Raw genomic sequence first — 26,182 nt, 5'->3', positions numbered from 1 at the left:
GGTCGTCGGTGTCGGTAAATGATATACGAGAAGCACCCGCCTCGGCTTACTTTAAGGGGCCTTGCCAATCCACTGACCTCACCCCTCTGTCATTTTTCCAGCTGATCAACGCATAACGTTTCATCTATCGTTATCAACCGAGGGCCGGTGTCCTACACAAGGCTCATAATCTCTCATAATGCCCACCCGCAAGGCAATGCATTCAAACCGCTCTAAACCTGTATGTACAATGACGTACAGTCTAAAGCCTACATACACGCAGTGCACACTCCAAACAGCATCCAGCATCAAACACCACATATGTGTAGGAGGTCATGACTTCTTCCCCTTCACCAGCTGGCGACGTTTGTCCTCAAGCGCTGCTTTCTAATCTTCGGTTAGGTGGGAAACCGTTTACAAGATGAGAAGACATACCTGCGCCGCTCGGTTTCGTTCTCCGTACTTCATCCGCTCGTATAACTTCTTTTGGCGGTTACTCATCATCATTTTGTTCATATTTTGCTCGTCCGCGTTTACTTCTGAGGCAGGCGCTTTGTCCTTGGACTGTTTTCGACTCTTCTTGACTTGTTTGTCGAATGTCCCGTAGTCAAGACCCGCTGCTTCTGCCTGTAGCTCGATGGCACGTAAAGCCTCAGGGTCTTCTGCCGTTATCGCTGGCAGGCTGAGACCACTGTTAGCTTCAGTTACATTCTCTTCCATCTCGCTCTCCTCGCCCTCTTCCATTTCCGCATCTTCATCAGCCTCGGTGGCCAGAAGAGGCGCAGCAGGATCGTATGCTCCCAGGCGGTCACCGAATGGTGAGAGATGTGGTGGTAAGGTCTTGCCCTGAGCATACGGCTCCTCCAGTAGGATCCTGCCTGCATTGATGCAGTCCACTACCCACTGAGGCTGCACATATTTTCGCTTTATCCTTCTTTCTCGCTCTTCCTCGGTCTCATTTGGTTTTGATACAAGTGGTCGGTCAATGATGACATGCGTTATTGCGGGATCATCTTCCGATACGGGTGAGCCACTGCCGGAAGATCGTGGCCACCCTATCTGACCACCAAAGGACCGAACGAGGAATTCGAAAACTGAGCGCGATGTTTCACGAGACAGGAAGAAAGTGTAAGGGGCAAAGAGAGTTGTCGAGGTTTGCCGAGGGGTAATCTCTAGCGAGCGGAAAGTAGGAAGTTCGGGAAAAGTCTGGCCTTCTGTTTTAGACGGTTGCACAACAAAATCTTCATCGGCGTCAGCGCCATCGACTGATTCTGTGGAGGGCATTGGCTCCATAGTCTCGTTTGTTGTGTCTGAAATGGTCACTATATCTTTGAGGGCTTGACGCACTTCCTTTCCTGAGGCTTTTTTGACCGGATTTGCTGACCTGGTGTCAGCTATGGGGCCAGTATTCTCCACCTGTTTTATTGTAAACGCGCCAACGCCGGCACCTGAATCATCCTTTGCTTCGTCAAGCGCAGGAGGATATGAGAGACCAGAGTCCATGTAGAGCCTGAAAAACACGAAGCCAAGAAGTGTCTGGTAGAGCTCCAAGAATGTTAACATGACCCGAACGTCAACTTCCGTAGGGATCTACATAAAGAAGTCTGAGTATAGGGAGTCAAAAGAAGGAGAAATTGACGCACGCTTTGCGTGAACTGATACGGCACAAGCCAAGTGATGGTCTGGCCCATGACCTCTGCTTGGTAGTAAATGCCTTTGATCGACAGGAAAACCTTTCGGAGCGCCTGTGAACGCATAATGTAAAGCTGCCATTCGGCGGCTAGGCGAGTGCAATTAGTGATGAGAGCCGGAGAAACACGAGGGTTCGAAGGGAGAGAAGCGAAGAGGAAGATCATGCACAATGCATCGTCGATGTCTCGCAAAGCGTCTATGAACGTTGGATAGCTAACACAAGACAGTCAGTCAATTTGCCTGATCAGTGCCGCCATCGTGACCTACCGTTCCTTGACGATGTGGTCTAGACGATATGTCGGCTTATTCTCCTCAAGGCTTTTTGCGGTACTCCATTCGCCTCTACCAAGAGCGCGCGATATTTTTTTGGCGAAGGCTTTGTGCTCACGAAGTTTCTTTAGCACGGGTTCATGGGCAAGATAGGCGATATCCTTTGAATAATAAAAGGTCTTCGGAGCGGTCGAGCCTTTGTTAGCCCGCTTTTTGTTTTTTGGCTCACGGGGGAATATCCCTACAAATGAATGAGTAAGGGAGATCACGAAGGCGGGATATTTGCCGACCTTTGAGGATGCATAACCGTCGAAAGTCAGCGAGCGAGCATTGAAGCTTTTTGACCGCAGAGGAGCGAGTTACGTAGGCTTTCGCGGCGCCAGACTTTCCTTTCTGCTTCAAGCGGGCCATGTCGGTTGGAAAGTAGCTGGGTGTGGTCGAGGACGTCCCCTGGCTGAAGACGGCGAATATGCAAACTGATCAATGCCTTTTTTTGCTGATAAGTCCATAAGTGGACATGGCATAATATCTAACTCGTATTTTGGCCCTCCGCGCCTCGAGGTCGGACGCGTTGTTGCATCCTCCACATATCACGATGAGGTACGTCCCGTGTAACCGTCCCCGCCATAAGGCTCATCTACAACTCCTCAGTCAGTACGTGCACGTTCCAAAGTCCGAGCTTGACGAGGGTCAGCTCCGGCAGCTGGAAGAGCATGAGATCAGTCAAGGGCCTCTCTCTGTCCTGCAACAGGCCGTTCGCAACCATGCTCAGGTTCTCATATCCCTGAGAAACAACAAAAAGCTTCTGGCTCGTGTCAAGGCATTCGACAGACATAGCAATATGGTAAGACATCATGTCTCATACCCTTCAGCTTGCTTGATGACACCTTTAGGTGCTTGAAAACGTCAAGGAGGTATGAGCAGCTTCATCCAGCTTGTTGACGCAGGCCTGAGCTACTTTTAGATGTGGACCGAGGTTCCAAAAGGCAAGAACAAGAAACCGGTGAACAAAGATCGCTTCATCAGCAAGATGTTCCTGCGGTAGGTAATTTGTTATCTGAAGTAGCCCATTTCTCATACTTTGCGTCGAACGCAGGGGTGACTCGGTGATTCTGAGTAAGTACACCAACCACCACCATTCTTCATGCTAACTAGTCACCTCAGTTCTCCGAAACCAAGCTTAAAACGCGTCCGTTGGACAAGCTATGCATACCATTGTTCCTGGTCACACATCTGGTCGTGTATACAACAGCAATGCAAAATTCAAGCTACTAACTAATGTGTGCATTCGATGCTACTTACTATGAGTAGCTTATACAGCCAAGCCTCTTATGCGTAAAAGATGATTGCATTCTTTGTCGTTGCTACTTCGTGCGCTGGGCCCAGCCTTGGGAACGAATCCATTAGTTTGGCATATGCACGTTGATGCCTCCAGTGCGGGAAGCTCTTCAGCGAATATGTATCAATCAGGGTGATACTAGACCAGCTTTAACGATTGAACCGTTCGGGCTGTTGGAAGGACCTGATACATCTCGCGTCTCATGTAAACCAACCTATGTCGGATTTCCTCCTGAACCAAGCGCATTAAGTACTAGAGCTAAAGAGAACAACGGCCGATCAAAGAGCACGCACGACGTCGGTAAGATGTCTCCCTCTCTCTATCTCAGCGCGAAACCAACGGATTGTTTCTGCACGCGCTGTAGAATCTGGGAGAGCTTTCTGAAATGTCGGGTGACGGTAGCGAAGCCGACAAGAGACGACTCACTTCGTGATGCCCGGATGACTTGGCGGTAGAAAGTGAGAAGCTGCTGTTGGAGAATATACTGTTTGAGGGTAGGGATATGATGCATATTGAAACGTCTTTGTGGTTCGAGTTCAGTCGAAGTTTGAGTGGGATTGTGCACTTACGCGCGGTGTCACAGGCGCCAAGTCTACTTGCGATTCCCAATTGAGTCCGGTGAAATCCCACTCTTTTGCCTTCCACTCATTGGCAAGGCAAACTGCTGTCGACTTGGATCTTCATAACTCTCCCGCCGTTTCCCACCTACCAACTTAAACAATGTCCGCAGATACGCCAGACTCAGCAATACCCACTCAGGACCTTCCGATACAAGATGCTGGCGCGAACGCCATCACCCAGGGAGTCGCAGCCCTCACCTTGCCAGAGCTTGAAGATCCTTCCCCGTCACACAATTCCACTGATCTAAACCTCCGGCCACTATTTGTTTACACTCGCTCTCAAATTCTTAACCTTCACAATTCTCCCTTGGTGTCTGTTCCTGAAGGCATGCCGCTCCTCAAAGACTGGTTCGGGTACGAGAGACCGCGCGTTCTTGCGCTTGTTGCGGGAATCGCGATCGTCACCTGCCCAGCGGCGATCCTGCCGGTCATTAGACTCTGATGGCATGTTGTTTCTGTCGCGTGGATGCTCGCGTTGTTCCCTGTCCCGCTTGGATGTCAGCCGCTCGTCACGCTTTCCATCGTCTCTCCACCGACGCGAGTCATCATCCTGATCGTCTTTGTCACGAGGATCGTCTCGGTCACGACGACCTTCCCTCAAGTAGTCGTCTCGATCGCGCCTTCCTGTTGAGGTCTCGTTCCTGGATCTTGAAGAGTCCCGAATACGTGAGCGGGCTCGTTCATCGCGGTCGCGACGACCTTCTGTGCCTAAAGAAACTTGTTAGCGGTGTTATGATGCTTAAGAAGCTGACGAACGTTCTCCTCGACTGGGCCGAGGGTTCTCGCCGCCTATGAGCCCTTTATCAGTAAGGAGTAGGTCAGTATAACGGCGTCCACACCTCTCCTCCAATCATCACTAAAGTCCCCTTCTTTTTTCTTAGAGGTATCGCGTGATGCTGGTTGACCTGCCGGAACAGCCCTTGGAGTGGCAGTAGCCCCCAAGTGAGGAGCTTGGTCTCGCTCCTTGCCACGGAGGGCGGTTGAAAGCGCCCGCCGATCGCGGTCATACTTATCAGAGAGCTACAGAAGGTTGGGCTTCCCATCTGGACTTCGTGCACGACAGACTCACATTGCGTATTCTTTCCTGATTTTCTCTGGCCCTCGTGTCTTTGTCCTGTTCTCGGTCAGTGTCTCTGTCGCGGTCCCGATCGGTAGTTCGAATGGACTGGTGCTTAAAATTGCCCATCTGCGAGGGCTGAGTGACAGCGTTCCCTCGGAAAGACAGCCGACTGGAAGCTGCTAAATCATGTGAGGAGGCAACAGAAACTACGAGGGAACGGCTCACCGCTATCTTCACCATCCCGACGAAATCTGAAATAGACCTATCAAGTTTTTACTCATTTCAACGCAACGAAAGACACACCTTCTATCACGTCCGTTGTTTCCAGCAGAAGACACTTCTCCCTCCTTTCGAGAAGTTGACTGCTCATTTTCTGTGCTAGATTGAAGATGAGACAGATATGTCTTTGAAACCCAGTTAAGGATCGGAAGTCAGGCGCTTTCGATGAAGGCAAGGACGGCGATCGTAGGGATCGTGACCGAGAAAGGGAAAAAGAACCGGCGTGGATGGAGACATACATCCCCGATGACGGTGCGACTACGTTCCTTGGCCAGGGCACTACAGGAGAGGTCGACGGTATACAGGCCTTCAAGAGGGAGCAAAGGCAGAAGGAACGCAGAGATGCGTTAGCTGACAACTCCACTATCTCACTTGCAGAGCCTATGAAACCCGCGCAGGAGTCCTCAATGAACAATTCATCGGAAAATCAGCTCGACGAGATCCAGTTGTTCAAGCTCATGATGAAGAGGGAGGAAGAGAGAAAGGGCTCTGAATCTATGCCTCTTGAGACTCCTTCGGACCCCAATATGGCCAACAAGCCATCTGCTGTGGTATCATCAGAGTCTGCAATATTAGCAGGTAAAGTGTACCATTATGAATGTTCGACGTGGTTGCTGATATCCGTAATCAGGTTTTGGTGCTATACGCCCGCCTAAACCTGAGTCGCCGGCACTTATGAACCCAAGGACTTTTATCCAGTCAGGTATGGTTACACCTTATACTGTTATGCCAGCTACTCACAAGTCCCAAAGGTTCTCCCCTCTCGCGCATTCAATCCACAGAACCACGGCCTCCCATTCCATCATCAGCGGAGGCAGTCGGGTCCCGCTTTTTCCCCAGTATGCTCGCCGACCAAACCTCAAACCCTCCAGCTGCCAGGGCTCCAAATGCTGACGCTCAAGGCAATTTACCCGTCGGTTCACGCCTCCTTGCACTTGGCTCACGGCCATCTCAAACATCCATTACGCCACTGCCTGCTCCCCAACGACCTACTTCGCGATCTCCCGCTCCCCTACAGAATCCGTCTATGCATCCCAACAAGCTCAGTGGTCAGCGCACGCCGGACCTTGGTTTCACTAACACGATAGTACATGGAGACCCAGGCATCCTTCCATCTCTATCCCCAAGTATTTCAGGCGGCATACAGGCTATGCGCTCAGGGTCTGGGCCGGTAAACATGGATCGCTCGGCCTTCTTACAGTCAGATCCAAGGCAAATGCACGGGCTGGGAGGCAGTCCTCACGACCCTGCATCAAGTTTAGGAGGGACTGCTGCCAAAGGAAGTCGCTTTGCAAAGTTCTTCGACGAGAAGGCCCGTGAGGCTCAGGTTTCTGTTAATCAGCAAGAACAGCTACTTGGAGGAGCCCCCATTGCTTTGCGTCAGCGGCAGGACATCGGCGGTAATGGAATCCATGCCGACGCCCGTGCCATGGAAGATATATTTGCTATGCTTAGCCAGTCCGCTCAGCAAGTAAGTTGTTGTTGTGACAAATGCGACGTGATCTAAGCACAGTGATGACAGGGAACGAGATTACATCCTACTCAGGACACGTTCATTCCGGATGCACGGTATTTCAAGGGCCATGCCAACGGCTCCATGGTCAGTCAGCAAACGACGCCGAGTTTCCAGGGCAATCATTCTCGCTTGGATTCGCTATATGATAGTCGTATGGATGACAAGAACTTCGTTCCCGATGGCTTGGTACCTGGGTTGCGCACGGCTCCTCCACGGCCGCGACAAAACAGTGCGGTATACTCTGACATGATAGAAGATGCTGCCCAGTTGAACGTGCAGAGAGGACCACATCAACAACGTCTTTTGGAGCAGATGTACGCCAACTCGAACCCCTCTATGTATGGTCATCAACACAACGTTGGGCGCGGTACCAATGCTCTTCTGCAACAACAGGCTCAGCTCCGAGGGGGACCTTCACCGAACGGCTTGCCTAACGATGGACAAAGGCTACCCCCTGGCCTCGCTAATTTGGGAGGTCGCCCACCTCATGACGGTAACTTTGTGCCTCAACACATGCTTGCGGGGGGCAACATGAACGGGCCTTTACAGAACAACCCGTCTCCGCTTCCCTATGGCAACTTTCCGCCAAACGGTAACAACTTTGGCGGTCAAATGCGAGCTCCTCATCCTGGGCACCAGCTGCCAAATATTCCTCATAACCAAGCTCAGCTTCACGGTCTGGCGAACAATTCGAACATGTCTGCAGCACTCAGAGGGACTGGAGGGGTGGGTCAGCAAACTCATCAGGGCCCAGGACCAATGCTCGGAATGCGCCAACAACCCCAGCAGCAAATTCCACCACATATGCTTTCCCAAATGTTGCCCCCACATCTCCAGCACCAGGCCATGGCGGTATCGAATAATCAACCTGCGCACGATCTAATGGCCTTGTTGATGGGTGGAAATCGGAGAGAGTAATAGTCTCTATATGCCATGTGGCTAGCTTTGACCCTGTCTCTTCTCTTCTCTTTCGTTTCTCATCTTTCTTTTGGACTTGGCGATTTCTTTTTCTCACATAATATTGTCTTCTGCTCCCGATGCTTGCAAGTCTCGCATTAATCTAAACCCCACCACCTGGCCGCGATCATGAATATGTCTTTCGAAACTGGGATGTCAAAGGACGTCAACCCAGCTGCGCCATCCGCCCGTAGGGTGCGCCCGATGACACCTAGGTGTTCGGGAAATCAGCCTAAAGTTCGGCCAAGTTTCCGGCGACTCGGATTTATTTCTCCGAGCATCTGGGTTTTGGCAGGCATCTTCGAATTTTTGACGAGACGAGTTTAATTAACTGTACCAGGGTTCTAGAACAGGAACAATCTTTACATCTCACCAAAGCTCGAACTCATACATTACTGGGCACAAATCAGCCGCTGAGAATACCTTAGTTTAGTGTGGTTTCAACTCCGGATCCTTAGTTTATCAAGTCCAAGAGGGTGCAAGACATACTCAAGGCCTTGGTTGCAAGATATTGACCTATAGCACGCTTGCAATAGCGCCGTCTGAATCTTTAATTCGCACTCATGTGGTGTGGACCGCCTCGACCAACCAAACGGATCCGCAAAAATCCCAGCACCGGTCTGCGACAGGCCCGCGCCACAAGGCGCTTGTGCTCACTATAATAAGTGATGGATGAAGTTTAGGGCCGTGACGTTCGGATTGCAGTGGAATGGAACGACAGCTGGAGCATGTGTGCACCCCGGCTGCATCTAATGACCGCTCTGGGGGAATCTGGGGAAGTGTCAGGTTCAGCCTGAGCTACCAACCAAGGGCGTAAGAAGTAAGACCCTCCAGACGCCTACCTGCTGAAGGACAGAAGATTATATACGTTTGCAAGATTTCCTTAGGAGAAGCACAGCAACTCAATCAAATCTTAGATACGAGTATGGGCGGGTGAAAGAGCGGCGGCCTGAAGCTGGACCTATATGGACCATTGATCATGATGGATGGGCCAGATAAGACGTGACTGATGGGAGGGTGTCTAATTGTGGGAGTCTGCAACTGCCACCATCGAGTTGGGAGGAGAACGAATATTGTTTGCAATAAGAAAGCGAGGCAAACGTTGAACCGGGGACATTATGTGCGTGTGTAACCACTGCCGTTTGTTTGCGACACTATTACTTAGTATACGTAGGCTGCAAAACTGAGTCAAACCACTACTGTCAAACCCATAGGTCAGAAGGGAGATAAGAAGGTTTACATAATGTGATGTCTTGCATCTTTCCCGCCTGCAGGCAGGAAAACGTGGGCTGTCAAGTGGTCAATGGGCGTTTCAAGAAGTTATCCATATATGCCGAGACCATAAGCTAAAGCGTGAATCGGCTGGAGGATAAGCGGGACACGCCTTTAGGTCATTGCGCGATTGCGTTCCTGCACACCATTGAAAATTGCAAGAGGACCATCCTCCTGGACCAATAATTTCCTGCATCCTTCCCCCACCCCCCAAGGCCGACCAGCCAGCTCTTGCGCTCTTGTGCGTACCTGCGAACAGCCTCGGCTCGATTAGGTTCGAGTGAACTTCCGCGGTCTTGGTCGTCGTCGCCCATATCCATCCAACTACCCACTCTCTTTTTCTGTCACTCTTTCGCTCTCAGCCTACACACTCCCTAATCGACTCCCTAATATTTTCTATACGGGACATACAGGGAAGTGAACCTCGTTCTCTCGGTGAGTCTGGATACAAATTGTTTCCTATTGGAAACCCTGAAATTTAGCAGGGTCCAAACCAAGTCCAAACTTGTTAGTAGAAGACTCGAAGCTTTTCGATACCATTGGTGAGTAGTCTGTAGAAGGAGGCGCATACTTTTGTCCTAACGATTTTATTTGAAACGGTGAATGTAGTGAGTACGATTTTGCTTATGGCTCGAACGACGTCATGGGCGAGTGTGCTGCAAAACGTGGGGCGTGTGAATAACCCCGCGGTGGCGGTGGTTTGCGCTTGCCGATGACGAGACTTCGGTGGACAACCGTCCCTGACATGGACAGCCAGTGGGTGCCTGATGGACGCCGATAGGTGTTGCACATACATGGGCCACTCCTCACTAGCACTGCGCCTGGATTTCTCATTTGCTCGGTTTGAAGCCTGGTTTGAGGGATGGGACATTTTATTGATTGAGAGGACACGTCGTTTGTTTTCGTTCGCTTCCTCCCATGGCGAGCGTTTGTTTTGACGTCGGTGGATTATTTTGCCGTTCAGTTCCACAGACAGCTACCGGATGACTTGATGCAGGCTGTGGGCATTTTACTATCAGAGGGCCGGTGGTTGTCACGATCGATTGTGGGATCTCAAGCAGAATCCCGGGTCGTCTTGGCTCTCGACGTTATTTCCCCATTGCATTTCTATTTACAAATTGTTTCCTTTTGATTATTGTCCACCGCCCGTGACAAGCGGGTTTCGCCGTGCTCACCTCTTATACTGTTTCGGGCCTCACCTTCTTCTCTCCACTGCCCAGTCTCTGTCGCAAGGCGTTGAGGTCTGCGTCCTCCTCGTCTTGCACAGTGTTACCTCCTCGTCATTCCCCTCATCTGTCTTTCCACGATCACGACTTGGAACGCTGACCACGATCTTCCTTCTCAGCTTCTTCCCCGGCACCGCATCACCCTCCCTCCACTCTCCAGAACTTCCTCTCCCTAGGTGATTCCCACTCCGGTTTATTTCTCCTGGCCTACAAGCAGCTTTCATTCTGTCTGGTGAGCTTACATTCCTTTCGCTTTTATGTTATCTTCTATCGGTAGGGTGGCGTCTGCCTATCGAGCATACCAGCCACACCTTTTTGAGATATGCATCCACGTGGTATCCCTATGATCTAGTGCGGCAACCATGTCTGTTTCTTCCAGACCGCTTGGATTTTGCACAATGGTGTGCACTCCGCTTCGCGCCAGTCTTCACGAACAAGCCGCTGTAGGCTTGGACCATCTAACTTTTAATTCACTCGCTTGCTTAAAGGCGAATGCTGATGCGTTATTCCCTCCACTTATCGGCATTCTCCATTGCAGCTCCTCATCTCCAAACGTCTCCAGTCATCCCACGCATCCTCACGTCTCCGGCATGAAAGACGTATCTGTGACCACCGTCAGAAACTCAAGGAATGTCGTCTATCCGAAGAAACGCCCATCTCCATCGGGAATATCGAAGAACAAGACTCTGCTTCTTGGAGCTCCTCCCATCGGACGTAAAAACTTTACCGCGAAAGCCGCCTTATTGCAGCAACGGCAACGTGAAGCCCAGATAGCAGCACTTCGTCGACAAGGTGTTCTTCTGGAGGACGAATATAGAGACGACATTCAATATTACATGCATGAAATGGAGGTGCGCATGGCCTGGAATCTGTTCCGGCTCGGTTTGTCTGACCGGGCGTCATCTTTAGCGCTACACAATGCCTTCGACGCAATCAATGGACCAGCAGCCTGAGATTCGGTGGCACATGCGACCCTGCCTAGTCGACTTCCTTGTAGAAATCCACTTCACCTTTCGCCTACGGCCAGAGACATTATACCTGACCTTGAACATCGTCGATCGATATGTTTCTCGTCGCGTGGTTTACGTCAAGCACTACCAGCTTGTTGGTTGTGCCGCGTTGTGGATAGCAGCGAAATTCGAGGATGCCAAGGATCGAGTCCCTACCGTGCAAGAACTTGCTCAAATTTGTCGAGAGACCTACGACGAGTCCGCCTTCATTCAAATGGAGAGTCACGTATTGGCCACCATACAATGGACCCTTGGGCACCCTACGGCTGAGGCCTGGTTGCGGCTAATGTGTTGTGATCCATATGTCGAGGAGGACAAGGTTCAGCACACTGCGCGGTTTCTAATGGAAATCACCTTGTTCTACCGTGAATTTGTCAAATATCCTCCATCTGTGATAGCTCTAGGTGCTCTGACGTTAGCTCGGTTCCTCAGTGGCAAGGGCCGTCGTACATTGGAGGAAACAGAAGAATGCTTGGAAATTGTGGAACATCTTGATAATCGTCTGGCAAAGCACGTCAACGACTTGTCAGAGGTCCTTGTCAAAAAATACTCGTATGCATTCTACTCGAAGGCAGCGACCTCTGTTGTGCAGTATTACCTCAAAGGCGGCCGCTTCATCCAACAGCCTGAAGTACCGTTCCCTGTCACTCCGACGCGGGCCTGTGCATCCGGCGCTAGCACGCCTATGAGTTCAACTACTTCTGTATCCGACGTATCAGAAGATTTCCCCTTGACTCCTACTAGCCCACAGTCCTATTCCAGCGACGTGTTCCCAGAGACTTGCCTTCCTGACGAGGACAAGGAGAATTTGCCGACGTCGTTCGAGCCTGTCATTGTCAAGCAGCGAACAGAAGCACCCCCAGATCAATATCTGCCTCATGACTTTGTGACATTTGGTCGGCCTGCACTCCACAATCTTAACGTATCGCCGCGGTCAACGGTTGTTACATAGGAGTCGGCCGTGTTCGTTTGTCAAGCGCCTCTTCGCTGTGCTCTCCCTTTCTCTAATTCTCAAAATGTAACACCACGTACCGTCATTCGTGCCCATTTTCCGCAAGACGTTCCATCAAGCAATTCTCTCTTCCTCAAGCATCAAACTATCCGTACCAGTCGCTTCTCCTCTAATGGTGGCTCGGGCAATTCGGCTCACTGACCAGGGGTTAACCCGTGACGGCGCCGATTTGTTCTACTATCTCCGAGTCGAAGAGCTCAATTATACGCTGTTCTCAGCACACCTCCGTCCTACATCACACATTCCATCAACACTCATCTGCATTCATTCAATTTCCTGTTATTTTATGCATTCATCGTCTGTCATCATCCCCTCTGTCGCGTGTCAACGTCGGCGTCAGTCTCTACTTGAATTCCTGAATTACACGTTAGTGCATATCGCATTCGTTCTACCTTATTTCTCATATTCTTCTTAACTTGCCACCTTGTGTCTTGGTGCGTTGCGAGGTTAAATTTTTGGGGTGTGCCTCCGTTTCCTCCTGCATCGCGTACAAATACGTCACCTTTTACTGTTCCTGCACATCACCCACAATTCTCGTTCACATCGCCGCGCAATCCTCTACACACTCCTACAGTCGAACACTCTGTCTTTAGCAACTGTCGTTTCCAGTCTCTGGGCTACCAATGTCATGGTTATTCGTCGAAGTTGATTGTTCATTTGTCCTTTCCTATACTGTCTTCGACTGGCTCAAACCGTACCAGGTAACGGCCACTGAGTAATACGCTCAGCTGTTTCAGAGGTCGCGATGTTACTCGACTCCAGTCAATGCACGTTCTATCAAGGTGGCCACCACTTGGGCGCTTAAAGCGTCCAATGCAAGTACTGCTAGCCTCTTGGCCCAACACGACAGTTGTGTGAAATGCACGGACCGGTCCCCCACCACTCAGTGATGGCTATTTAATCTCAGAACGCATTGAAGGTAACCTGCTGCGATCGTGTCTTTGTAGACGTAACTGAGCATATGTATGCCATATGCACCTTCTGATCGGGGACGCGGGGAAGCGCCGGGGTTCTCCAACCGAACCTGGTTGTATCACGGATTCACTCGACCTCACGCCAACCTGTGAATATAATTTTAGATTGACAATCAGTGTTCTATACAGCTCTCTAAGCTTACATATGAGGAAACCTGTCTATACGTCTGACAACCTTACGCATTGATAGTATACATGACACTTCAACCACAGATCACCTTTGAGTTTGAGCTAAGGATTCCGGTAATTCACTCAAGAACCCATTGTTCTCCATTCTTCTTGATGTTCACCGGCCTCTTCTCGTCGAGACTAATACGACCGGCGTGGAGGATAGCTGTCGTCAGGACAGTGTTTGCGATGGTAGGATAACCATGTCCGTCGTAATCCGAGGGTTTTGCAACTCCAGCATTGACTTCGCGGGCGGCGTCGATGAACGTCTCAATTGATATGTATCCATACCCACGCTGACCATCAAAGTGACCGGTCTCTGAAGGGGAATATTTCATGCTAGCGCATCAAAAAGTGGTAAGTCAACAACTTGGCCAATGGCGCCATGTAAACGCACTAGAACGGGTTGTACCACGTCTTGCCAGTTTCATCAACGGTAACGTCGTAACCACGATGAGCTTGGTCGACGTTGATGTCGCCCTACCATAGATCTTGAGCAAATTTATCCAGGGAACCCGAGGGATCATTGTTACCTTTTCGCCCATGTAGTACCACTGTTGTGCAGAGTGCACACCAGCTTTCAGAGGTGCCGTCCATGACGCCGTATAGACAGCAGTTCCTTTGTGCTTTGTGCTGCTCGTTGACTGCCAGTCAACAAGGAGCGTGATAGTGTCTTCGGTCTGAGGTACGCAGTTGTACGGTTCACTGGTGGCAATCCCGGTGGCTGCACTAGCAACTACTCTGGTAGGGACAGCTTTGTCTTGCAAAATCCAGCAGCAAACGTCGATATGGTGCGAAGAAAGATAGTAGCTGTTTAGGATGCGTTAGCTTGGAATCTTATTGTCCAAGAGACGTCCTGCCTGATGTCCGAGTCTTTACCTGCCCACGCACGGAAAGTCTCTAGTTGGCTCTTCGGTTGGCTCATCCATGCACTGAAGAAGTTGAACTCTCCCAGCGTCTGTGCACGGGCTTTGGCATCACTGTAAACCGGATCAAAACGCTTGTGGTGCTCTACGAAGCAAACGACATTGTGCTTCCTCGCCGCCTCGACAAGTTCGATGTGGTGGGAGAGTAGCTGAGTAGCCGGTTTGGTGATCAGCACATGCATCTTTCTCTCGATAGCATACATCGCAATGGGATAATGAGTGCCTAATATACCAATGAGGCCCAGAACAACACTTTGAGGCGGTGTGAACATACTGTCTGGGGTGAAGACAATGATAGCACTTCCTGGGGGAAGCTTGTTGATCGCCTCTTTATCTAGTCTTATCAGTTTGGGTATTGTTTTGTGAGTGTCAAAAACATACATGCTTCAGGATCCACCTTGCCTCCCTTCGGAAATTCTTCAAAGCTAAGTTACATCAGATCATTAGATGCTACTGTTGGTTTTACATAAATGGTGTTACTGACGAAGTGTCCATCTCTTTGTAAACTTGACCTATGTTTGTGTCGAGATGATTTCGGATTGCAGGGAATTTAGAACCATTGACGCCGACCATGGCAAGGCTGTCCACCTAGCATGATATCAGCCTATGCGGGGCTTGTTCTGAAGTAATTTAGTCACCTTTCCCCGCCTTCTCAAGTCAAACATCGTCAAGCCCACAACCTATGATTAGCATATTTATCAGCATTGCAGTTACCTCAGAAGATGTTATAGGCGTACACCAATCTACGCAGGCGTGTAAATAATATCTTCGTCACTCCATCAATTTAGCATACCTTCTTGTCGGAGGTCGACTGCCCGGAGCCCGTCCAACCGGTGGTGTACTCTCCCTGTTATACAATTACGAGATGAAGTGCAGAACTACCAGCGCAAGCTTACGGTACCACCTGGACATCGAATCTATGTCAGTAAGTACAACGAATAGAAAACGTGAGACCAGCGAACACATTAGAACGTTCAGTTTTGATAGGGATGACATTCTGGTGGATGTTGAGAGATCCTAGGCTGACAGTGAAGTGGAAGAGTTAGAATCAGGATCCGATGGGACAGACCCAATATCTGGGCTGCTTTTCAACTGTGAAAGGGGCTTTGCGGACCGAACGGACCGGGATACTGGCTTTCTCGTGGGAACCGGTATGGCAGAACAGATGATCTTCCTATTCGAAAGTTGAACACAATTTAGGTCGCATGCTGAGAGATGCGGCCCAAACGGTCCAAACCTGCTGCACCGACAGAGACCGGACCACATGAGAGCACTCGTCGCGGGCCGTGTGACGGCCTGACGCCTACCCGTTCCGCAAACCAATTTTACGCGACTGAGGACGAGGGCCTAAGGCTTAAGCTCAAGGTCTGTCACGGAATACTATCAACCTGAAGTGGCAAAAGTCGGGAGGGTGTTGTGCCCTAGGACATCTGCGTATCGTGTCATTTGGAAGGTAAGGGCGAAACATATGACTTACCTGAGCTGTAAGAGGTGTGCAAAGTAGATCAAGCTAGTTGCGTCATGAGTAACCATGAACGGTTCTGGCTGGAGCTGCTAGGATCTGCTGTTGCATCTTGGTTGCACCGTTAAGTTGACGCGACGTCAAAGGAGCATCGCCACTAACTACGGTGAGGGTGATGTCACTTGATAATTGCCCCCATGAAGTTTAAATTTGTGGAGAGCAAGCTCTCCCATTTTGCTTTTTAACTGGCACTGTTGCAGGGTAAAACTTGCAGACGCTAGATCATAACTGCGCACAAGTTGAGGGCTGCTTGTCCGATACTAGAGGGCAGAGCCCCGTTTACAGCTAGTGAGTCGCCTGCTGTCGCCTGCTCACCTGCATGCAAACACGCAGTAGCTCATTTGTCTGTAGACTATCACATTCCTTCCTCACCTCTCTTTGACTGCTCAAACCATGCAGCCAACCTCGTCTACCGACTCTCGTTTCGTTCCGAGGAAAGAGTTCATCAAGGAACTTCGGACACCTCACAATTTCTCCCTCCTTACAGTATCTGGTTCTAGCTTCGTTCGACTTTATTCCTTTCCGCCTGCCGTCATTGAAGCTCTACACAATCTCTTTGATAATTTCTACTTGACTATAGCCTTTCGTAAAGACGAGGCCCATAGCACCTGCGAGTTCACTCTCAACCAGAAGCCGTGGGCAAGTCCAAAGAGCGATCGTACTGAACGTATTCTTGTCGATATCATCTCTGTCATATACAAGCACGGGTATTCTCTTTTGTCGACGCTAGACTATGGCCGGGAAAATGACGACCGCATTGCGCTTGCATTTTCGGCACCTGCTCTACCTTCAAATCCCATTCTCCGGAATTCGCCTGTTCCACCTGGTTCCGGCAGCACGCTCTCGCACCAGACTAATGTCAAGCCCGACGCAAGAGTTCCCTTTGCCATATCTTTCGTTTCAGCGACTGTTCTACGCGTCATATATCCTCCGTTGAATTCAACGCCTGCAATATTGCAGGCTGTTCGAGGCTCGTGGCCTCGCGGTATTGTTTCGGAGAAGAAAATCGGAGATGCTACGTATGAGTTCAAGCTTAAAGGATACAAGTGTGAGTATATACTGTTCACTACCAAGTTACTTATGTGTTAATAGCGTTCTGTGTGATCAGGGTTTCACGAAGATACTTTTGCGTCGGACTCCCTTACACACATACTATCATTGTTTTCATCGCTGGACAGCCACGCGTGCAGTATGACTGCATCACTCTCACTCGGAACTCGCTCGCGGGTTAAAGATCTATGGCTCTTCACTGCTCCTGGCACTGGAGACACTGCTGACCATGCGCCAGACTCCCCCATCAGCCATGCAGGATCCCATCAAGAATTCCGGAGGTCTACGCTTGGCCAAACGCCCGAACCATTGTATGGCTCAGATGAGGGTGTGATACCTCATTCAATGCATCGACGAGCGCCATCAGCCCCTCAGCCTTCTCTGTCTCATGCACTTCAAAGCTCAACATTTGCACAACCTACCAGAGGGGAGAGTGGTGCGCTGCCTGCCTATACAAGTGGCCAGACACCCGCGCCTCCTGTAGGTTCGGTGAGAAAACCGGCCCCTCGAGCACAGATACCTGTTTCTGTAAATATGGATGCTCAGGAGGATGAACCGGCGTATAGCTACAAGGAGCCGCCACCTGACGTCGTTTCCAACAGCGCCAACATCGTCGAGAACATGGCTGGAGTGGGGACGCACGGACGCGGCAAATACGGCCCGGGTTCGAATTCTATGTATACCGCCGCACCAGCCCCAAAGCTGGAGCACTCGAATGACGACATGGCTACCTCCCCCAAGATGGGTTCGACGTACAAAACTCATTCACAACCTCCCTCACTAACATCGTCTTCACCAAATCCTCGATCCCATTTATCGTCACCTCGACATAGCACTCGTCCCGCTTCTTCACAATCGAGGTCGCCACCATTTACCCCACCCTACAGTCCTCCAAGCAACATTCAGTTTATGTCTAATACCCCGCCCCAGCTTCCTGACGTCTCCCCTGATGCCAGTCAACCGCTTCTGAGCCCTGGTATGTTCGCTGACAAGGGAAGGGACTCCGCCTTTTCGAGCCAAACAGAAGATACCAGTACGGACTGGTCAGGGACTAAGAGCAACATCCAGAATGGAAATCGCAATGGTCGAGAATCAAGCCTCGCGCGCAGGACAACCTCCCCGGCCCCTGTGCTGCCCGGGGGATGGGTCAAGACGCCTGACGACGAAGAGATGGAACCTAACTCATTGCATGCTCATTCTGGCAATGCAGCGCAACAAGCTGTGGGGGAGGGGGTCAACATACAGCAGGGTCGAAGTCCTCAGCGCTCATTGCATGACGTGGATGCACGTGTCCGGTCACCAGAACTAGTACACGACCACGACAATGCGCAGCGAAAGAGTGAAGCCGGGTTAGTAGGTGTAATACCTCCACGATCCCAAACTCCTTCGCCCGCCGTTGCCTCATCACCAACCAAGGATACCTCTGGAAAGGATGGTGCACCGCTTGGATCCCCGACGAAGAGTAGGGGTGCTAAAGGAAACGGATGGGTGCTGGTGAATGTCGAGGGCAAGTCCACACCAGAAGATAGTAACACCCAACAAAACGCAGCATCCAAGGAGAACACATCTGTAGGTCCCAAGGATGTAAGAGAAGGCGCTTCAATGTCTCCTGCGGCGAAGGCTATTGTCATGATTGACGCCAAGGAGGCAAAGGAGGCGAGAGAGGCAAAGGCAAAGGCCAAATCTGGTTCAGGGCTTCGCAGACTGCTATCCTTTTCTCGCTCCGACAAGAATGCTGACAGCAACAAAGCTAATCGGCCTGATAGTCCGCCTACAGAAAAAGGCGGAAGAAGCCCTCGATCCCCTCCAAATAAACTTCGCAGCAGGCTAGCCCGCCTGAGTGGGTCAGACCAGTATAAGGCAGCTGGTAGTAGATGAGCCATTGAGCCATTATGGACTAGCGCATCGTGTTTGCGTGAACTTCACATATTTACTGGATAACCACTTGACCTTCTGTGACTTGCGGTTCCGCGGTTAACTGCACCTGTGCGTATCTAGAATTCTGTACATGTATTCCCTCAAGCTACCTTATCTCTCTCTAGTTAACCGCATTGGATCCCCCTATGCATTGCAGCGTATTTCCGAAACTTCTAGCTTATGAGTATTTAGATTAATTGTAGACCATGGGACATTTAAGAGGTGTTAGTCCCCTTTAACTAGGCAGACCCTATATCAGAAGATAGTCGTTCTTGATATTATATAAAGAGGTATATGTTGTAAGGACGAACCAATAATGGCAATACAACAACTTGAAGCTACACGCGATTGGGGGACCCGCCGCGGGGACACCCAAGTTAGGGGCTACTTACCACAACCCGTTCAACGAGAGCGCTCATTCATGCAACAAATACTAGCAGTCCTTGGATGCACGCCATTCTCGTGTCCTGAGCAAGGGATGCCCAAAGTCATGGTAGGCTTTGTGCGTTTATATTGTGAGTGATTGACTAGGTCAAATCAACAATGCAGGCCTCGTTTCCCCAGTACTTGGTCCTCCTGGGTTAGCAACAACTTGAAGTCGAATCTCGATGAACAATGTGATTGATTTTCCCGATGATCATCGCGGACCAGTTTTGTTACATACGGCGTCGGGTGATGCGCACTCCCGAAATTTACGTAGCTGTTGTAAAATATGGTATACTTGAGGAATTGCAAGGGTATACAACGAAGTGGATATAAAGACGCGTTGATGCACCATGCACCAAATTTGTTGGTGTCGAACCTGGGACATTGTCAAGCGAGTATCTTGCAGGAATTGTGCCCCCAATGAGAGGAATACTTTCAACTGGCGTTGAAGAGCGTGGGCCTATACAGCGAATATGGTGGTAAGACTTAGCTAACACAGCAAGCCTAGGAGGGCTCCCTTTGGCGGTCCGAGTGAGGCGAGTGAGGAAGCAAAAAGCATAGCGCGATCACTACCACGCCAACTCGTTTCCCTGGCCCTTGCGGCGGTTCCCTTTTCCCTCCCAATCCCACCTTTCCGCTATACCACCACCACCTGCTACCCGCCATGCCAATATGTAGGCGAAAACGTGTCGTCCTCACTGTACCCTCCCATACCCTCGTCGCGGGCAAGACAAACCTAGCCAAGGAGGTATTCTATCTCCACCAGACCGGCGAGGTTTTTGAGACCTACGAGTACGAATCCTTCGAAGTCTTCTATCGCGTCAATCTCACGTACGCGTCTCATCCTGCAGGCAGTATGCTGCCAGAATGTCATTTTACAGGCTGAAGCAGTTTCAGTGCGAGGTCACTGGCAAGAGCGGCCTCGACTACTTCCAAGCTGTGGAAAGTGAACAGCAGGAAGCTCGAACAATGCACTCCAGATTTCCGGAACCGCTCAAGCCAGCGGTACTCAAGGCCGTACAATGGCGTGCGTTTGCTATTGCGTCTACCGAACTCTTTAAATAACTCCTATCTATAGAGGTGGTGGGCCGGTTGGACCACCTCGTAGAAGCCGTCTACGACAGATTCAAAGACCGTTACTTTGCTGAAGAAAGTATGTTAGTATGCTACAAGTGGTGTTTTACTTCGTTCCTGACTCTTACATCCCTTTCAGAAGTTTTCGTAGACGTACAAGGCGACAAGTTTGTTGTTCTACCCTCAGCCCAGTCATCTCCCCTAACGAACCTATCTCCCTAGATTTTATGCCAAAGTCGTTCAAGTCTTTCCGCCCAAGTCAGCTATTGAAGCTCTCATCGGGCCTGTTGAGAATCACGCGTCTCCGTCAAACTCGCCCCAGCCATACCAAGCCTCAGACAAAGGACACCTTGTGCACAAGATTGGAGGTGATCTTGCCGTTCCTGCGAAGGAGGCCATTGCGCGTGACGATCCCGCCAAATACTTCTACAAAGTGCAGATACTAGAAGAGCAGACAGAGAAGAATCACGAGAAGGGTAGGTCCCTGAAGGAGAAGGCGAAGTGGAGCGGGAGCTTGATGGACGTCCAATGCACGGCTCTGAGGTAGATCTTATCGCAAGTCCGAGCTAGGTATGGTTACTGAGAATATGCAGTCGGGACCGCCTCGCGTTCTCGAAGTCCATCTTGCGACGTTTTATCAGGGATTGTGTCGACCGAGACGCAGCAGTAGCTTCTCCTTGGACTGTGAAGCCTGTCATTGCAAACCATTATGGCGTTGACACGCAAATGCCCGAAGAGACGCGTAAAGGCGTCGAGAACATAAAGAAAGGAGAGATTGACAAGCGGAAGAAGATATGGGAAGACAAGGAGGGCCCACCAACGAAGAAGCAGAAGAAGCTTACTGCCGCCCAAGAAGAGCGAGGTGCGACAGTCAAACATTCACCAAGAGTCCTTGAACTAACCAATCCGACTTCAAGTGAAAGCACTGGCTGTTGCTGCTGAGAAACGGGAGCGTGAGGCTCAAGAAAAAGCGGACAAACAGCAAAAGGTGAAGGAGGAGGCGGAGCGCCTGGCGGCAGAAAAGAAGAAGAAGAAGCCTATCAGATACCCTACGGAAGACCTTGACGTTCGGATTACAGACAAGGAGAAGAAAGCAGGAATGAAAGTCAAGAGACCGGTTCCTAGCAAGTTGGCCCTGCCCTTTGCTGAGAGCCAAGCCACATTCGAATCCTTCCTCATGACGTGGAATTTCCTTGTTGTCTACGGGTTCGTGACACCTGCCTCTGCCATTGTTATGAATCGGCTAACCTTCAAGACAGACATCCTCTACATATTTCGAACCTTACCATGGATGAATTCGAGCACGCGATTCGACATTCTGTCGCGGAGCCGCAATGTTCTATTCTGGCTGAGATCCACTCGACCCTCGTTTACAATTTGCGGACAGTTCCTTTTAATCGCCACAGCGCACTCCTTTCGTTGATGCGCGAAAGAGATGCACAATGTCAACAGCATGGGCACGAAGAGACGGTGTTCAACGTTGCGACCACCACGCTCACTAGCGCTCTAGCAGAATTTGGCAATAACTGGGAACGGGTTCCTCTTCGGCATACCGAGGAAAGGGATGGGTGGCAAGACGCTCTACTTGGGTGTCTGAAGGACGCAAGTCATTGGTTTAGAATTTTATTGTTCCCTATTAGCTGACTACTTCTCTTCTGGTGTAGCATGCTACCGTTGAAAACTTCCCGCGCTTGAGAGAGGTCCTTACCCGCTTCCTTTTCGCTCCGGATTCTTCAGGAGAGCCATCAGCGTCCTCCGCAAGTTCCCGGGTGTCGAGTCCTACGGGGCTTTCTCTGACTGTGCCTTCGACGCCAGCGGAACGGTATCATACGCTGCCGCCGGCGGACAAGATTGCCATCCTCTCCTTCCTGTGCAATATCGCTGTGTCTAGCAAAGCCATCCATGGCCATATGGAACAGTGCGAGGAACAGCTTACGGCGTTGCGAAAGGAGAAAATCGAAGTTAACCGACAGAAGAAACAATAGTGAGTTTACCTAGTCTCAAGACGGATGATGGAAACTCACAACCCATAGCCTGGAAGAGATGAACGCCCTAGCGGGTGAAGCGGAGGTCAAGGAGGAGCCCGTTAGCAATGGAGTTGACGAGGATACACAGATGCCGGACTCAAGTGATCTTTCTGATATCCCTTCGGATGACGGCTCAGAGTCAGTTTCCGTTGGCAGTCGCCCCAAGAGCTCTTCGAAAACCAAAGACTTGCGCGCCAAAGCCCATACTCAAGCACACGCTAAACAACGGGAGCTTGCCCGTGCCAAGACAGCTTCTGCCAAACAGGCCCAGGCAGAGCGGCGGAAACTGGATGAGGAAGTGAACAAGATCGAGCGTCGATTGGAGAGCATCGAGAGGGAATTCAGGAAGCTTCTGGGAGCTATACGGGTAAAGCCTCTGGGGAAGGATCGGTTTCATAATCGAATATGGTGGTTTGATGGCATGGGAGGGGCTTCTCTGTTGGGAAGTGGCGGCGTGGTACAGTATGGCGCTGGAAGGATCTTCATCCAAGGTGCCAGTGAGATCGACAGGGACTTGCTTCTTCGGAGAGATGAAGATGACGTCCCCGCACGCCGGATGGAGGAAGAGGGCGAAGAGGGCATGCTCGGTGTCGGAGAGTGGGCGGTTTACACGGATGTTGAGGAGGTATGTGAACCACGTTCGTCGGATAATGCACGCGCCTGATTCAGGAGCGGTCGAACTCTAGGTTGATGAGCTTGTGGCTTGGCTAAACCCCAAAGGTGTTCGAGAGCTGGCACTCAAAAATGCTATTAGCAAGTGGTGGAATCATATCGCCCCTGGAATGCGGAAGAGGACAGCGGTGGGTGTGATTGTGTTGGCTGATAAGAGACACGATAGCACTTGATACTGACGCATTTGACACAGGATTTGAATATGAGTGCGAAGTTACCCGAGGCCCGACGAAGCTCGCGCACCAAGAGCACTGCAGGACACGACCTGTCTCGGGAACCGTACATGATGTGGACCAATCGGCGAGCAGTCAACCTGACTTGAGGCCATTTAGGGCTCGAAAAGATACTATACTTGTTATGCCACGCGTAGCTAGACTGCAGATAGAATATTGTACTATGACGGACGATTCACGCTGTAATGCATCTGAACACCAGCCATGGCCTATAGTGTATTGCAAATGGGCGTGGCCACGGAGGATTGACATCATCGGTGTGATCGGTAACAGACACGATAAGAGTGGGTACGGAGATTGCGGCTATCTATAGTAATATTCTAGAACTGGATCTAAGCGCGAGCTCTTGGTCCGCCCGGCCGTGCTTCTTCTTACTCCACCCGTCACCCCCGTCAATTCCAGCCGCGTCCTGTACGTGTACGGAGGGCCCGGAGCCTAGCGCTTATGCTGACTGAAAATTTTCGGACCTTGTATTGTCACTATTCCAGGGGTATATAATATATCTATCAGGCCATGTTTAAACCGGCGTGGTTCAACACATCTGTAGACGACTTCTAACGACCTTCACGCCCACACGAAAAGGAACCGCCATGGCCTCGCTGCCCAACCAGTTTGTGTATGGTTCAGCATCCAGTGCCTACAGCTTCAGAGACGCGATTCAGTCATGTAAGTCGCACCGGCTCTTTTGATAATACGAACACCAATATCGACGCCCTCGCCAGACCGACGGTCCCAGTACTATGCTAGCGCCAACATTCCATCCACTTCTGATCTCTCCGGTTCTGGAGATAATGTTGACCATGAAGCCCACCTCATCCCGGACGAGGATGATGAGGATGCCCTCTCTAACACGGGCGATGACACTGCACTCGCGGCGGACGAGGGTGTCATCGGTCAGTTTGAGTGGGATGATTTAACACCTCGCCCACTGCCACAAAGTATGGACGCGTTCCATGCTCGCCCATACCGCCCCGACGACCACCCTCATTCCCAAGCGAACGAAGAGACCCCCCTCCTCTGCAAACCCGTCTCCTTCATCGTTCCTAACCCATCCTCCCGCGCGAACCTTCCCGACTCTCCCAGCCAGCCCAGTTGCTCTGCAGAAGAAGCAACTGTACCCAGACGACCTCGCCCATCTTTCTCAAATAACTCAATCAAGCTAGCGCCGAATCTGCCCAACGTTGAGGGAAGGAGCACCTATGGGCAAACGGTAAGCTACGATACATACAGTTTGACGTCTGCGTCAGACTAATGACCTGTTTGTGTCAGCTCTTCAACTGCATTGCAATCCTCTTGGGCATCGGCATGCTTTCAGAACCTTTGGCTTTCGCATACGCTGGTTGGATAGGCGGCACTGCTCTCATCGTTTTCTTTGGGTATATCACTTGTTACACGTACGTTCTGCTATTTGGTTGTATGCTCCCTGACTTATGATCTGAGCCGTGTGCAGGGCTAAAATATTGGCTCATGTTATATTAGACGATCCGCGCCTGCGCTCATATGCAGATGTGGGTAAAAAGGCCTTTGGGCCTCGATCAACGCTGTTGACCAGCTTTCTTTTCTGTTTGGAAGTCTTTTCTGTTGGGTATGTGCTCAATACTATCGTAACCTTTCAGATCCCTGATATCTGAGAACACAGCGTCGTCCTAGTTACTTTGGCTGCGGACTCCTTGCATTCCGTTGTTCCGACTTATTCTGCCAACACATACAAAATGTGTTCTCTTATTGTGTAAGTCAGCTCGCATCATCTAGCTTTCAACGAGGTAAACTGACGCCTTTTGCAATCAGATTACTACCCACAGTCTTTGTTCCATTGTCTGTTCTTTCATACACGTCCGTTCTGGGCATAGTATCGACCATTCTTGTCGTCGCTGTTCTCTTTATTGATGGGCTATCTAAGACGGAAGGCCCTGGCAGCCTTTGGGATCCAGCTGAAACGTCTATCGGAGTTGGTGGCCTGACTGAGCTTGGTATGGCGTTTGGTTTGTTTATGGCTGGTGTACGCTTTCTTGTCCTGAACGTGAGGTGTCCATTAACTGTCCACTTTATTTGCCCTAGTTTTCCGGCCACGCTGCCATGCCCTCGCTTGCCCGCGACATGATCGACCCGTCGCAATTCGACCATATGATTGACCGGGCCTACGTGAGTACTCAATATCATGAATTGCTCATGTTCGGTATTAATCACCACGCAGATCATCGCAGTAATCGTATATGCCGTGATCGGTTGGGCTGGCTACGTCATGTTTGGCACGAATGTGAGCGACGAGGTCAGCGGCGATCTGCTCGCAACGCCAGGCTATAACCCTGTGCTCAACAAAGTCATGCTGTGGATGTTAGTCATCAGCCCACTGTACGTCCTTATATACCATAACTATCAACCTATTCTCAATCTCACGATCTGCAGGACCAAATATGCACTCGCGACCCGTCCAGTGAGTTACTTGCTATACACTGTAAACTTTCTACCATACCCATCTGACACTTTACTTAGCTCAATGTCATCCTTGAGGTGATGCTTGGACTGGAAGGGAATACGCATGGGCCCGCTGAAGATTCCAATCACGAGCCTAAACCTGCCATTCGGAGCAAGGCACGCATGGGACTGAAGCGCGTCCTTGTCATTGTTGAGCGCGGTGTTATCCCGTTCCTATCTGTCGCAGTCTCTATCCTTATTCCGGAGTTCAGTTCCATGATGGCCTTCCTCGGATCGTTCTCTGCCTTTGTGATCTGTGTCATTGGGCCCATCTCTGCCAAAAGCTCGCTTGCTGGTCACTGGACTTTCTTCGATGCTTCTATATTGGTCATTGCTGTTATTATGGCCGCCTGGGGAACTTACGCCGCGTTCTTGACTGCTTGAGACTCAGTTTTTGTATATCATAGCGTGATCGAAACTAGACTTAGGAGCAGGAAGCTAGGATACCATAAAGATATTGTAGCCTATCGCATTGTCCATATAGAA

General features: G+C 50.6%; 10 protein-coding genes across 10 annotated transcripts; 6 read left to right on the top strand and 4 right to left on the bottom strand.

Annotated features, from left to right (window-relative positions):
- Positions 1-393: 393 nt before the first annotated feature.
- On the bottom strand, positions 394-2,352 carry CONPUDRAFT_44792 (uncharacterized protein; the record flags this gene model as incomplete). The annotated part of the gene is made up of 4 exons (XM_007764278.1): positions 394-1,569; positions 1,623-1,884; positions 1,939-2,182; positions 2,232-2,352. The coding sequence occupies 4 exons, from the start codon at positions 2,350-2,352 to the stop codon at positions 394-396; spliced, it is 1,803 nt and encodes a 600-aa protein (XP_007762468.1).
- Positions 2,353-2,510: 158 nt separating this feature from the next.
- CONPUDRAFT_161291 (Sm-like ribonucleoprotein) lies at positions 2,511-3,373 on the top strand. Its single transcript, XM_007765148.1, has 6 exons — positions 2,511-2,541; positions 2,593-2,785; positions 2,835-2,855; positions 2,906-2,982; positions 3,038-3,057; positions 3,106-3,373. Exons 1-6 carry the CDS (start codon positions 2,537-2,539, stop codon positions 3,123-3,125), a joined length of 336 nt encoding a protein of 111 aa, XP_007763338.1. The 5' UTR covers positions 2,511-2,536; the 3' UTR covers positions 3,126-3,373.
- Positions 3,374-3,418: 45 nt separating this feature from the next.
- On the bottom strand, positions 3,419-3,791 carry CONPUDRAFT_44605 (uncharacterized protein; the record flags this gene model as incomplete). The annotated part of the gene is made up of 3 exons (XM_007764264.1): positions 3,419-3,511; positions 3,574-3,656; positions 3,707-3,791. The coding sequence occupies 3 exons, from the start codon at positions 3,789-3,791 to the stop codon at positions 3,419-3,421; spliced, it is 261 nt and encodes an 86-aa protein (XP_007762454.1).
- Positions 3,792-4,274: 483 nt separating this feature from the next.
- CONPUDRAFT_161289 (uncharacterized protein) lies at positions 4,275-5,339 on the bottom strand (the record flags this gene model as incomplete). The annotated part of the gene is made up of 6 exons (XM_007765147.1): positions 5,264-5,339; positions 5,186-5,211; positions 4,970-5,139; positions 4,740-4,920; positions 4,657-4,689; positions 4,275-4,608 (listed from the first exon to the last, which is right to left on the bottom strand). Coding segments are annotated over exons 3-6 (663 nt in total), but the record flags the coding sequence as incomplete, so codon positions are not given.
- A 31-nt stretch (positions 5,340-5,370) lies between these two features.
- On the top strand, positions 5,371-8,101 carry CONPUDRAFT_161288 (uncharacterized protein). Its single transcript, XM_007765146.1, has 4 exons — positions 5,371-5,818; positions 5,871-5,942; positions 5,992-6,710; positions 6,762-8,101. The coding sequence occupies exons 1-4, from the start codon at positions 5,467-5,469 to the stop codon at positions 7,671-7,673; spliced, it is 2,055 nt and encodes a 684-aa protein (XP_007763336.1). The 5' UTR covers positions 5,371-5,466; the 3' UTR covers positions 7,674-8,101.
- A 2,112-nt stretch (positions 8,102-10,213) lies between these two features.
- Positions 10,214-12,849, top strand: CONPUDRAFT_95177 (uncharacterized protein). The gene is made up of 3 exons (XM_007765145.1): positions 10,214-10,442; positions 10,749-11,061; positions 11,120-12,849. The coding sequence occupies exons 2-3, from the start codon at positions 10,801-10,803 to the stop codon at positions 12,170-12,172; spliced, it is 1,314 nt and encodes a 437-aa protein (XP_007763335.1). The 5' UTR covers positions 10,214-10,442; positions 10,749-10,800; the 3' UTR covers positions 12,173-12,849.
- A 465-nt stretch (positions 12,850-13,314) lies between these two features.
- CONPUDRAFT_161286 (NAD(P)-binding protein) lies at positions 13,315-15,397 on the bottom strand. The gene is made up of 12 exons (XM_007765143.1): positions 15,263-15,397; positions 15,197-15,204; positions 15,094-15,147; positions 15,038-15,043; positions 14,939-14,980; positions 14,785-14,888; positions 14,682-14,725; positions 14,575-14,634; positions 14,235-14,523; positions 13,908-14,184; positions 13,772-13,854; positions 13,315-13,713 (listed from the first exon to the last, which is right to left on the bottom strand). The coding sequence occupies exons 1-12, from the start codon at positions 15,294-15,296 to the stop codon at positions 13,455-13,457; spliced, it is 1,260 nt and encodes a 419-aa protein (XP_007763333.1). The 5' UTR covers positions 15,297-15,397; the 3' UTR covers positions 13,315-13,454.
- An 818-nt stretch (positions 15,398-16,215) lies between these two features.
- CONPUDRAFT_161285 (uncharacterized protein) lies at positions 16,216-19,061 on the top strand (the record flags this gene model as incomplete). The annotated part of the gene is made up of 2 exons (XM_007765141.1): positions 16,216-16,870; positions 16,931-19,061. 2 exons carry the CDS (start codon positions 16,216-16,218, stop codon positions 18,748-18,750), a joined length of 2,475 nt encoding a protein of 824 aa, XP_007763331.1. The 3' UTR covers positions 18,751-19,061.
- A 765-nt stretch (positions 19,062-19,826) lies between these two features.
- CONPUDRAFT_133969 (chromatin remodeling complex protein) lies at positions 19,827-23,423 on the top strand. Its single transcript, XM_007765140.1, has 12 exons — positions 19,827-20,007; positions 20,067-20,242; positions 20,294-20,368; positions 20,429-20,456; positions 20,512-20,832; positions 20,883-21,151; positions 21,207-21,495; positions 21,549-21,891; positions 21,954-22,273; positions 22,323-22,941; positions 23,003-23,116; positions 23,182-23,423. Exons 1-12 carry the CDS (start codon positions 19,880-19,882, stop codon positions 23,308-23,310), a joined length of 2,811 nt encoding a protein of 936 aa, XP_007763330.1. The 5' UTR covers positions 19,827-19,879; the 3' UTR covers positions 23,311-23,423.
- Positions 23,424-24,161: 738 nt separating this feature from the next.
- On the top strand, positions 24,162-26,080 carry CONPUDRAFT_44089 (uncharacterized protein; the record flags this gene model as incomplete). Its single annotated transcript, XM_007764232.1, has 9 exons — positions 24,162-24,431; positions 24,491-24,615; positions 24,672-24,806; positions 24,861-24,950; positions 25,010-25,220; positions 25,280-25,363; positions 25,416-25,573; positions 25,628-25,655; positions 25,715-26,080. The coding sequence occupies 9 exons, from the start codon at positions 24,162-24,164 to the stop codon at positions 26,078-26,080; spliced, it is 1,467 nt and encodes a 488-aa protein (XP_007762422.1).
- Positions 26,081-26,182: the final 102 nt, after the last annotated feature.

This window comes from Coniophora puteana (assembly GCF_000271625.1).
Source record: "Coniophora puteana RWD-64-598 SS2 unplaced genomic scaffold CONPUscaffold_1, whole genome shotgun sequence".
Lineage (NCBI taxonomy): Eukaryota > Fungi > Basidiomycota > Agaricomycetes > Boletales > Coniophoraceae > Coniophora > Coniophora puteana.
Note: the sequence above shows the minus strand (reverse complement) of the source record. Positions and strands in the feature narration are given on the sequence as shown.